This window comes from Podarcis erhardii (assembly GCF_964252035.2).
Source record: "Podarcis erhardii genome assembly, chromosome: 5".
In the NCBI taxonomy this organism is placed as follows: domain Eukaryota; kingdom Metazoa; phylum Chordata; class Lepidosauria; order Squamata; family Lacertidae; genus Podarcis; species Podarcis erhardii.
Genome location: NC_138509.1, coordinates 62,796,832 through 62,809,682, shown reverse-complemented (window position 1 = coordinate 62,809,682; position 12,851 = coordinate 62,796,832). Strand labels below are relative to the sequence as shown.

Genomic DNA, 12,851 nt, shown 5'->3' with positions numbered 1-12,851 from the left:
CCTTCTAAGAAGGCATGCTGGTGCCCCAGCGAGTGCTTGTTTCTACCCTGGTGGAGATTTTAACAAGATGAACACAGAATTTATTCATGTCCACGATATATGCCATTTCCCGTACCTTATCTCTGTGAGCCAACCTGTATGTCGTCACCCAACTGAATTACTTTTGTGCGCATGCGTCAAGCGAGCGGCTTCCCCTCTGCACAACCTCCATCTCGCTCTGGGTGACGGCGCCGCAGAACTCGAGCTTCGGTCTCCCGTAACTGTCACGTGCAATCGGAATTACTCGATCCTTAATTTCGCTTCCATTGTAATCTAGATGTATATAAAATAACTACTACTACTAAACTCCCGTCCATAATAATATTTATATTCCGCCCATTTGGCTTTGTTTCCCCCCAGCCAATAAGGGCGGTTTACAGCATATATAAAAACAGTAAAATATCAAGCATAAAAAACTTCCTGATACAGTTCTGCCTTCAGATGTCTTCTAAAAGTTGTGTAGTTCTTTATCTACACACTGTAAAGACAGGGAGAATCTGTGCTGTACTAGGAAACAGACTTTTGCTTCTTCACAAAATAGAAAGGGAATCGCCAAAGCGCTTGGAATCATTTAACTTTCTTTTACTCAGTACTTGTCAATTAAACATGCTGTCTTGAAACTGATTATGGGAAATGTGAAAAGTTTATAATTTATTTAGACCACTGTAAAACAGATGAAAACATTAGCAAGATTTTAATCTCACTTGGAACAAATGCTATGGACAATATGGATAGACATAAAATATGGATTACAATATGCAGTTGAAAATGTTGACAATAGAACCTATAGGGGGGGACAAAGTAATCTCTTTACATGGATGTGCATTTGGTATGGTTATGAATTCATTTCTAAAATAAAAAAGGATTAAAAAGAAACACAACCGTGGGAGTACCGTGGGATATTATTAGTTTGGGTTCCATATCCTCATACTGCACCTACTATCACATGCTCATACCATGTTTTTAAGTGCTTAATTCATGTGGGCATTTCAAATACCTGGTTAGAGACCGAGTAGTATGTACCGTACTTCATGATCTACACCATGGGTAAGCAAACTAAGGCCCAGGGGCCAGATCCAGCCCAATCGCCTTCTAAATCCAGCCCACAGACGGTCCAGGAATCAGTGTGTTTTTTACATAAGTAGAATGTGTCCTATTATTTAAAATGCATCTCTGGGTTATTTGTGGGGCATAGGAATTTGTTTTTTTTCCCCACCCTAAAATATAGTCCGGCCCCCAAGGTCTGAGGGACAGTGGGCTGGCCTGCTGCTGAAAAAGTTTGCTGACCCCTGATCTACACATAGCCTTCCTCCAGCCCTTCAAAGAGGTATTCATTGGACCAACTAGGGCCAGAAGTCATTTTGGGGCAAAACAAAAAGTGACTTACCTACAGGCAGTCATTCCTAAAAAGGCAGCTTCACCAGAGAGGCTGCAATGATATTTGGATGTTTCTCTGCTGCAGCAATTTTTATGCCATCACAGTTCAGTCAGTAGAGCATGAGACTCAATCACAGGGTCATAGGTTCCAAGACCTACGTTGGGCAAAAAGATTCCTGTATTGCAGGCGGGTTGGACTAGATGACCCTTGTGGTCCCTTTCTACTCTACAACTCTATTATTGTTGTATACAGACTCAATAATAACCGAATGCCAATGGTGTCAAACAGTTGAGGGGAAAAGATTCTGCAGGACTCCCAACAACCCAAATGTTTTGAAACAAAAGCTGCAGGTAACTAGACTTTTAGCAAGTAATGGCAGCATCTCCATAGCTACAACCCCAAAATAGTGTCAAAGTGAAAGATTTAAGCATTGCCTACCATCAAGCTACAACTGCAAAAATGTGGCTTTGGCACACTACTGTGGTAAAGGCATATTGTGAGATATCATTCCAACAACTCAAATTTTACACTAAAGCTAAATTACTCAAATGTGAAACTTTTTATGTGCAAGTTAAACAGAAGCAGCAGCTGTATGGTCCAGGTGTAATTACATATAGAAGCAATTCCAAATGGATCTGCAATGTTTTCCTGAAATGGGTGTTTGATGTGCAATTATCTCTGAAATACTGAATAGAAAATATGGCCTTGCCCTTTAAGCCACCATCACAACTTCCTCCCATGCCACCCGTTTTTCTAAACAGTAAGTGCATTTCATCTGAGATATTAAGGATAAATAATATCACCATGTAATTGTAAGTTAATAAAGAAAAACACCTCCAGGGTGTATTTTATGAAAAACTGATTTTTATGCCCTGAACAGTAGGCTTACTCTCAATAAAAGAACTTTAATAAAAGATGTACATAAGAATAAGTTGTCAACATTTCAGTGATATAGCTTTGAGTACAGTCATATGAAATGCAGCAGCATCAAGCATAAGCCAAGAGACAGAGTAACAAACTATATTTACTGTGTACAGTAGTAAAGGACAACAAATGTAAAAATTTGTGAATAAACAATGACAGATTTTAAAATACCCCTCCTTAGACAACATATAACTGAAACAGAAAAGACTTTTTTCCCAACAGGATTTCTTGCAAGCAGATAATCTAACACATGATGGGTAGAGATTAAAAGGAAGTGACATTCTCAAGCAGCAACGAACAGCATCCTGAAAGTCAACAGAATGACCTTGTATTTTTGGATCTCTGCAAATTAAATTTTATCAAGCCAGTTGTCACTACAAACATTATTTTGAAGCTCAAAATATTAGAGGATGTAGGACACAGGAAGCCTCTTTAAGAATGTATCACTACATTGAGATTTTCCTGCACACTTGATACCATATTTTTTAAAAGCTACACCTAATTTACTCATTATAATATAACTAAAATATCTATGAATTGATGGTGGTTATCCAAAGAGCCCCAGGCACAAGCAGGAGACTGCATGTACATGGGGAACAGGTACCGGACACATTTCTCCTCTGCAGCCCTCCATTATTGCACAATACTCCAAAGGGTCCTCCTCCTATAGGAGGCAACTTTTCAGGAGACATGAGGAGTTATAGCAGGAAGACTGCAGAAATCCCTGATGTGCACACAGAACATGGCACATGGTCCTTTGTATCCCAGCCTATAGATTTCAAAGTAGCAGCTAAGGGAATAGTTAAAAATTCAGCTTTCAAGAGAGATGTCAGAAAAAGGTACACAAGTTTATTTATTGCCTAATACATCAATAAGGAGTGATTCTCACTGGGAACAATCTGTTCAGAATTTCTCCTAAACAAATTCCATTAGAATTAGTTGAACACCATCGCTTCCTAAGACAATTCTGGTTCTGGTCCATTCTTTAAACATTTTATCAAAGACATTGGTGCTCAATGTTGGACATGTGACAGTTAAATAGAAGATGTGAAAGTTAACCTAAGCAAATGCTACAGCTGCTGACAAACTCAAAGACATTCCTTTACTTTAAAAAAATTGTTTTATTCTATGCTATTTTATTATGAAAAAGCACATGTACATTTCCATTACCTTAAACTGTCACTAAGCATGTATCTGAAGTACTGTCCTTTCTGCATATCCCATTAACAGTTTTAAAGTAATACATGTGTTTAATGGTAAAATCCTCTCTTTCTCAACCCACCTGTTTTGAGAAACTTACTATTGCAAGGAAAAATATTTCAATATTTACATTACATAATTAAGCAGTAAAACAGAAACAAGGAAAGCCAGGACTAAGTATCCTTCTTTTACAGTAGGCTTGTATTTAGGCCACCAATTTATAGAAACAAGATGACAGCAGACAACAACCGGTGTTTTACTTATTTGAAAATTTAATTTTGACTGGGCCCATTTTTATGATGCAGTAATTTCCCACAGATGCAGCTTCAACTTGCACACGCAGTATATCAGGGACAGGAAAATAATTTGGATAAATGTCTTCAGAACATGAGGAGATTCCTGTATGATTGGCATGTTCATTTGTTTACTATTTAATAGCAAATCCAAGGACAGATGATAAAGTGAGTTGAAATTTTACATTCCTCTTCCTAAAAGGACAGGATATTTAGCACATGCCACCCGTCTGCTGTTGAAACACATCAATAGTATCCTCATCTTCCATTTCCAACTGTTAATAAGACAAAAAAGTAACGAGTTTTAAAAATAATATTTAAGGAATCTTGTTTTTAATATACCAAAACCTCTTAATTCAGACCTCTGGTTGAGTAGATGCCTTCCCTCTTGCTCCACTCTTGTTCTGTGTTGCTGGTCTGTTGTTTTGCAGTTGTGTTATGTTTTTTATGTATCTGTACCTGTTTTAGCTGTGAGATTTTTGTAACTTGCCTTGGGATCATTTGGTGAAGGGTAGGCTACAGGTACAAATAATTAACTTCATGTTTGGAAGCATACTGTGTAGAGGTTTGTTTAGATGTATTATTTTATCAGCACCAGTTTTCCCCATTCCAGTGCTAAAAGCTGCATCTCTCACAAACTCATATTGGGTTTCTAGAATTAAAGAGAACTCTGCAACCACAACTGCTTGGTGTATTGCAGGGATGGGGAACTTCTTCAGCCCAAGGGAGGCATTCCCTTCTGGACAAGCCTCTGGGGACCATATGCCAGTGGTGAGGCAAAAGCATTATTCTACCTTTGTACAGCAGGCTAGTTTCTCCACACTCAACACATCTCTGTACTCTATCGAAGCAAGCAAAAAACATTACTGGAGTTCAAGGACATATTCTACTCAGGTAAGAACACTGGGGGGTGGCTGCAAAGCAAGGTTGGGGAAGATGTGGCTTGGAAGGTTAATATATAGCCTTGAAGGAACAATGAAGTTCACCACTCTCCTAAAAACAGAGGAAACCATATACTTAGCAAATCATTATCTAGGTACCCTTACTGGTCCAACACTTCACAATCTGGCAGGCTAAATATTCTTGGGTTATTTCTACTGCCAACTCCTACAGCTTTCTTAATATGGTACACAAGCATTTACAGTGCATTTCCCCCCAACATTAGCATGCATAAAGCACATCTCAGAGGGCATGCTAAGAAAGCCGCTAACACAGTCATTCCAAATAAATCCAAGAGAGAAATTTAGTGAAGATAGGTGGGTGGCTGCCATCCCGTGTGTGTATGTTAACTGTGGTAACTTAATAAAATACCTTATGGAATTTAGTTTTCTGTACTACTATTTGTATTTCCATATCAGGCTTTATTCTCTCTCCTGTTCAGTTTTAAGCTGTTAATTGGGTTAGTTTATCTGTATTAGTTTAATTTGTGGATTGACTTTGTTATGATATACTTGCTTATTGTCACTGATTATTTAAATGTTACATTTTTTCAGTTGCTATTGCTGTACATTTTACACCTTGAGAATTGTTTTGATAAAAACAAACATATAAATAGATAAAATGCTCTTTCCTCCCTTTCCACAACTTTCGTAAGTGGAAACAGAAAGGTACTGCCAAGTGCTTTCTCCATAAGCACAGCTTATGAAAGAAACTGGATGGTTATTCTTCTCAGGAGTGGGTTTTTGCAGAAGTGAGTTACTACTACTTTTCCCCACTCAACTTCTCCAGAATCGCTGATATTAGTTCCTGCAGATATACAGCTCCTGACTCAAAAAGTACCCTCCCTTCTCCACAATCTGTGGAAGGATGGATGGATTCTATTGCTTCTCATGGCACAGGCACTGCTTGGAACTTCTGCAAAAACCTAGAACATGAGGGAGCAGGCCTCTCTTCCCCCAAATTCTGTGCACAGGTCATAGGACCTCAGGAAGATAAAAGAGAGGCAAGGCAAAATTTGTAGACACAGATCCTCAACTATAAACATACAGAAAAATCTAGCAACTTGCATGAATAATTTTACATAGGATAAAACAAGTATTTCTGGTGCCAGCCAGCATGCATGGTCTGGCGAACCAGTTAGCTTAGACTAAAACTTTTTTCCTATCCCAATTAATACCTTTCAAAACCTTTAGAAATAGTAATAAAATAAGGATAAGAAAGGCATCAGTTTTCACATCCTACATGAAAGTGAGAACATTTAAAATCAGACTAACAATAAATATTAAGACCACATGTTATCTATTTTGGAACACATTTATTTGGAGAAACCAGATCTTCCCAGTAGCTCACACACTCATATGTGCTAAAGCTCTCTTAACTCAAAATTCCTATCTTTCTTGTGGGGTAATGCCTTAGATTCCATCTCTAAGAATGCATTTTCTTGCACTCCCTCCAGCCAAATACTTACAGTGCAGTTCTTTATCCCCATTTGGTGTCCTGTTGAAATGGAAGACTCTTTGATCCAGTAGAGCCTTCTATCAGAAGAATGGTGAGGGAAGTGATTTTCCATAACTACCCTACCCCCTGCAGCCCCCTCACAAATCGGCTGGAGGGACGTCAATTGATACAACCCAGCATCTTTACTCAGAAGAAGTTATTGCTGAGTTCAACAGGATTTATTACCAAATAAATGTGCACAGAGTTTCAGCCTCAGCAAGACTGAATCCTTTCTGGGTGGGGAAATTTTGTAGCATGCTTACACTATAAATTTGATACAGGGGAGGAAGTTTCCATGAGAAAAGATTAATATTTTCTATCAATGATGAGAGAATTCCACCAAGTACCACAGGCACGGAATTACATCATGCCTGGGATTAATTCCAGTAAAGGGATCTGTTATATGTAGTTCTAATAATCACTGAGAGCCTACCAAAATCTAAAGGGATCTATTATATGTACGGTATTTCTAATAATCACTGAGAGCCTACCAAAATCTGTCATCTTACCAGTCTGTGTCAACCTTATTTACACCCCAGAAACCTTACACACCATTTCCTCACTAGTGGAAATTGCCCATGAATTTTGAAGACCTCCAGCTTCTCTAATAATCTCTAATTGCTTTCTTTCTCCCACCTTGATGGACTCTTGTTAATAATGATTTAGCTCACCATAGTAACATTTTATTCTAGGAATCAACGTAATTCCCATATGAAGTAATTAACTAAACTTCTAAGACACAGGCAGTAGCCGCAAGCTCAGCTTCAACTGTATAACGAACACCACTCTCTCTTACCTGTGCAGGTGTGTCTGTTTCATTAATTGGTTGTCCATCAAATCTGAATCTAATCTGTCTCATTGACAAACCCTGAAATATGACAGTTAATGTAAATCCACATATATAAGTTAATGCCAAAATGGATATTGCTCACAGACATCAGTATTTCAAAGAATTAAACTGAAAGCTGATTGAGGATAAACACTTCATGAGCCAAGTATCTCTCAGGAATTTTATTATGTCATGCAACATTTCTATAAACTTGTCTAATTTAGCAATCTCAGTAGAGCTGCTGGAGATGCAATGTAATTAGGACGGTGTCTTTTCTTTGTCAAGTGTAGAGGTGACTTTCTATGAACAGCAGAATCAAATACATTCCTATCTAGGCAACCTTCTAGAGGCCACCTGCAAATGATGGCTAGAGCCAGAGGCAAACACAAGCCGAGCAGGAAAAGCCAGAGGGCCACATTTGGCTCCCTTAACCTATGGCTTCCCACCTCGCAGTATACAGTAAATCCACAATTTATGTGGAGACTACATTCCAAGAATAGTACACAGAAGCCAAAATCACATATAGTCAAAACACACTGGGTGCAATGGCGGGTGGGATTGCCAAAGTCTTTTTCCCTTGGATGCCCACCCGCTTTTTAAATTTTACTCTTTTTTGCCAAATGCGTAAAGCTGAATGCACACACGTTATGTGTCTGATGGGTTTAATGTAATCTCATGAGCACCCAGGTTTATCCACATCACACAGCCCCATTAAATGAAGTTTTCTCATACTTCAATTTAACACTGCATAACATAAATGAGATAAATTAGGACTTGACACTTGTGCAGATATGTCTCACAACACAGGATATTTCCTTGGTGTCTCCATTAAAGAAACAAGAGATAGGAAGAAACTGGTTACAGTAACTGAATTTTTGAAAATTTAAGTTCTAGGACAAAGCTAATAAATTCAGCACTGCAAATGAAAGGAATTCAACAAGCACATCAAAGATTATGTGGGATAATTGTATGCGTCAACACACTAGCATAATGGGTTTTACACCACCAAGGCATCAGAACTTTGTATGCCTTGAGAAAATATTCTAACATCAAAATTTATCTGGGCAAATAAGCCATGGGGGCTTGGGAGCCTTTTTAAGTACCTCACAATAAACAAGTGCATAATAAAACAAAAATATAGTTAACTCATTTACCTGTCTCTCACAATAGGCCTTCATTAGTTTACTTAGTGGTGTGTGCCGTTTTATTTTAAATTGGACCACTGATCCATCTTGGCCAGCTACTTTTAAATTGATATGGTCATTCTCCGTTTTTACTCCTTCCTGCAAAACAAAACATAAAAGTTCAGATCAGTATTTGGGGAGCATTAGACAAGAGAACCTGGCTGATACCTGCAGCACTTAGAAGGTTTCTCAGAAAAGAACGTACAAACCACCTGCTGGATAAAGTCAATGCCCACCTTGTCCAACATCTTGTTCTCACAATGGCCAAGCTCTGGGGAACCTGCAAGCAGGACCTGAGCACAAGAGCACTCTGCCCACCTGCATTTCCAGCTACTGGCATTCAGAAGCATTCCTGCCTCCAACTGCAGAGGCAGAGCATAGCCTCCATCATGGCTAGTAGCCATTGATAAGACTTAATTCTTCATGGATCTGTCTAATCCTCTTTTAAAACATCCCAGTTGGTGGCCCGCACTGCCTCCTACGGGTGTAAATTCCATAGTTCAACTATGTACTGTGTGAAGAAGTACTTTTTAAAATTTGCCCTGACTCTTCAAATTTGCAACTTCACTGGATCTCCACAAATTCTTACTGTTATGAGAAAGGGGGGTGGGAATTATCTATCCACTTTCTTGACACCATGCGTAATTTTATATGCCTCTATCATGTCTTCTCTTACTCACCTATTCTCTACACTGAAAAGTCCCAAATGCGGCAACCTTTCCTTATAGCAGAATTGTTCCAACCCCCCTGATCATTTTAGGTTGCACCTTTCTGAATCATTCCCAACTCTGCAATATGCTTTTTCAGGTGAGGTGACCAGAGCTGTACACAGTATTCCAAACATAGTCACACCACTGAATTATATAAAGGCATTATAATGTCAGCAGTTTTATTTTCAATTCCTTTCTTCATGACCCCAAGCATGGAATTTGCCTTTTTCACAGCTGCTGCACTACAGTTAAGCAGCACACAGATGTTATTAAATTTTAAAAAAGAGCAGAGCAAACCAAACTACAGGAAGCCAGTACAACTTACTCCTATTCCAAATTCTATTCAGTAGTGGAGCTACTGCTGATTAAGTCAGCCCAAACGCAGCAGAGGCACAGGCACACAAACCTGTAAAAAAATAGTTTGACTTACACTGGCAAAAGGATGGTGTAACCCCTGCAGGGTGGCTAAGCCATGTGACTAAGCTGAAAGGAATTTGGAATGGGGTATTTCTGCTTCTCCCCATGTGTCATCCTGTTGTTGAGCATTGGCTTGTAGAAATGTTTGGATCTTTCATTGTGACTGCAGCACAACCATTTTGGTATGAATTAACAAAGCACTGCTTCCTCAACTGGTTTGGAGGTATGATTTGTAACACAACTGCAGATGATATATAATGCAGCCTCACTGCATTATCTAGCAACCCCTCCACATTTTTAGTCTGAAAATGCCCTCTTCTGCTACTGGACTTTAGATTTTTTTACTCTAGGAAATTCCGTTAGGATTTCAAGATAAAAAATGAGGTGAAATCTACAAACATCAATTTTGCCTTCTTTTTCCACTGAGTAGCCCAGGGAGCAACACAGCAAGTGATAGAAAGAAAAGGTTGGCATAAAAACTTCTCCCAAGAGGGTTGCTGAAATCCCCCCCCCCACGGCTTACCCTTAGAAAGATTTTAAATTGTAGTTATACTTTCACTGTTGGTAAGCTTATACTTAGGTCGCAATCCTAACCATGTCTACTCATAAATCATAGTTGAGTCAAAGGGCTTTCTCCCATGTAAGTGGGGTTAGGATTGTAGGCTTAAACACACAACATAGCATATTAAACAACTAGCAGTTTTAATAAATTTCTAGTACAGTCATACCTCGGGATAAATAAGCTTCAAGTTGAGCACTTTTGGGTTGTGCTCTGCAGCGATCCAGAAGTAATAGAGCGCGTTACTTCCGGGTTTTGCCGCTCGTGCTTAGGTCAAAACGACGTCACATGCATGCACGGAAGCGGTAGAACGCGGCACGCGCAGACACACTGTCGCGGCTTACGTTCTGTTTGGGATGCGAACAGGGCTCTGGAACAGATCCCGTTCACATCCCAAGGTACCACTGTAGCTTGATCCCAAGTGTTAGTCTCACACCAATTACAACATTTCCCTAGCTGTATGTGTTATTCGAAATGAACTTTAAATGCTTTTAAGAATCCACAGCCTAGTCATGATGCAAACTGAAAGCCTTCCTCAAGCAGCAGAGGAAGTTGACTTATACTGACTCAGATCCATTTACTTGAGTATTCTCTAAACCTGGAGTAGCCAACATGGCACCCTCCAGATGTTGTTGACTAAAACGTCTATCAGTCCCAGCCAGCATGGCCAAGAACAAGGGATAGGAGTTGCAGTCCAAACCATCTGAGGATATCATGGTTGACTAGCTCTGGACTACACTGACTGGTAGCAGCTCTCTGCTTTTCAGGTAGGGAATGTTCTCATCTCCTACTTGAAAATACCAGGGACTGGTCCTTGGACCTTCTGTCTGTAAAGTGGATTCTCTTTCACTGAACTACATCTCTTACTCCAAATTTGGAGTGCAATTAATAGTCAATAAATTGTCAAAGATGTGCCACCCTGGGGTCTTAGCTTCACCAGCACCGGTCTCCTGTAGCAGTAGGGAAAACAACCTCCAGTACTAGGCAATCTTCTAAAAAATCGTAGGAATTGCAGTTTCCCTCACAGAACTACCTATTCCAGTACTCTTAAACTAAACTTCCCAGGATTCTTTGGGGGAATTAAAAGAATGGGTGTTAAATATGCTTTAAATGTAGTGTAGGTATTCCACAAGTCTGCAAAAAGACTCAATTTTAGAATGATCCCTCTCTGCTTTTAAAACTACTGGGGGAGGGTGGATAAAAGCCAATTTTAAAAAAAGCTACATACCATCCAAACAACTGAAAAAAACTTTCAATGCTTTCACTCCTGCTTATCTGAATATTTTCAGCCTACAAACACATCTCATCTATAAAGCTCACCTTTAAGCGACTCTGTGATGTAGGCTTACAACTGATGGGGACAACGCTAAACGTATCATCTTTCATTAAATTGTTCTAATATTACAATGAGGATAGCGATTGTTCCACACGCGCAAAACAGAACAGTATAATGCTCCGCATACCGTCTTGGGAGATATCCTCCACTGAATTCAATGGCCAGCACTTGACTGCACTGAAAACCTCTCCTCAAACTTGCAGCCAGATCCTATGCATATTGAGTCTCAAGTCGCAAGGGGATCAATGGGGTTGCTCTGTCTAGGGCAGCTCCCTCGCTATATGGATGCACGCGGGGGAAGGGGGTTCTTGGGTGCAAAACCTTTTGGAAATTACTGGACACCGGTCCGCGTAGACCTCGGTCCAACAGCGCGCGGTAAAGGGGCCGCAGGCGGCGAGGAGAGGGAAAGAGGCCGGATGGATCCGGGCCCCGGCGAGAGAGCGCTGCCTTGCGGAGCACGTGGTGGTCGCGCCTTCGGCCTGGCTCGACAATAGCGAACCCGGCGGGGGCGGGCCGGGATGGGAGTTCGCAGAGAAGCGGCGCGGCCTAGGAGCGGCGCCGAACTCTTGCGGGAGCTCCGCGGAAGAAGAGCGCGGTCGGGCCGCCCTCCTTCCGGGTGAGGCGGGTCCGGGTCTCGCCGCTCACAACCGGGGCGGGGGAACGCAGACCCTCGGGGCCTCAGCCCCGCGGCGAGCCTCGCGCCCCTCTCCTGAGGGGGGCCGGCCGGCAGGCAGGCAGGCAGGCTCGGAAGGGGCCCGAGAGGAGGCGGAGGGCCTACGGGGCCCGAGCGGCTGAGGGAGGGGGGGCGCTGCTGGGGCGGCCTCGCACTCACCTTGGGCTTCTCCTCGGACATGGCGTCGCGTCAGGCAGGGACCTCTCAAGGAGCGAGTCCGCACGCGCTCGGAGCCCCCGTCTTCCTGCGCTCTCCTCTCCCGCCCGCAGCAACTGCCCGCGAGGACGCGCTCCGCTCCCCGCAATCTTCGGCTCCCGGTTGGTCCCGGAGGGGTCACGTGGGGGCGGAGCGCGCTCCCGAGGCGCGCTCCCGAGCGATGCTCTCCCCGTCGGGAGCGCGCTTCGCCAGGGCGGAGGAGGCGGCGGCGATGGCGCCGAAGGTGCGTCATCGCCGGCTGAAGCGGGAGCGCTTGGGCGGCAGAAGGTGCGCGGGTGGGGGGGGGATGGGGAAGGGGTGGAGCCACGTCAGGGCGCGGGAGGAAGGAGGGGGCGGGGCGAAGGCTTCCGAAAAGGAATACGAAAGTCCCCCTTGGAATGGAGGAGGTCGCCCTCCATAGCCCCCCTATATGACCTGTTCGGAGATATAACGTCATGGGCCTAAGAAGCCGATTATAGAAATAGACTCGAGGCATCGCGCATCTGCTCTCCTACACAGACAACGTCTCCTTCTGTTTCCACACGTATTCACATAAGGACCTTTTAGCTGCTGCGCTTCAAGCCTACCTTGGTTGTAAAAGCTGTGTGGAAACGCTTCATTCATTCGTGGCAGCTAAATATTTCCTGGCAGGCCAACAAACTAGGCAAAATTCAAAAT

General features: G+C 42.2%; 1 protein-coding gene across 2 annotated transcripts; it reads right to left on the bottom strand.

The window, feature by feature from the left end:
- Positions 1-2,302: 2,302 nt before the first annotated feature.
- Positions 2,303-12,320, bottom strand: LOC309342717 (small ubiquitin-related modifier 3). 2 transcript variants are annotated; one of them, XM_081863539.1, is made up of 4 exons: positions 12,138-12,311; positions 8,254-8,382; positions 7,067-7,138; positions 2,303-4,109 (listed from the first exon to the last, which is right to left on the bottom strand). In XM_081863539.1, exons 1-4 carry the CDS (start codon positions 12,156-12,158, stop codon positions 4,047-4,049), a joined length of 285 nt encoding a protein of 94 aa, XP_081719665.1. In that variant the 5' UTR covers positions 12,159-12,311; the 3' UTR covers positions 2,303-4,046. The 2 variants fall into 2 exon arrangements, with proteins under 2 accessions (XP_081719665.1, XP_081719666.1); XM_081863540.1 differs by lacking the exon at positions 7,067-7,138 and having other exon boundaries at positions 12,138-12,320.
- Between the last annotated feature and the right edge of the window lie 531 nt (positions 12,321-12,851).

Excerpts from the sequence above, each read along its gene's own strand:
- LOC309342717 (XM_081863539.1), bottom strand. The coding sequence starts at position 12,158 with ATGTCCGAGGAGAAGCCCAAG. Across the intron at positions 8,383-12,137 it reads TGTCCGAGGAGAAGCCCAAG|GAAGGAGTAAAAACGGAGAA; the intron begins GTGAGTGCGAGG and ends TTTGTTTTGCAG. Across the intron at positions 7,139-8,253 it reads AGGCCTATTGTGAGAGACAG|GGTTTGTCAATGAGACAGAT; the intron begins GTAAATGAGTTA and ends GTCATATTTCAG.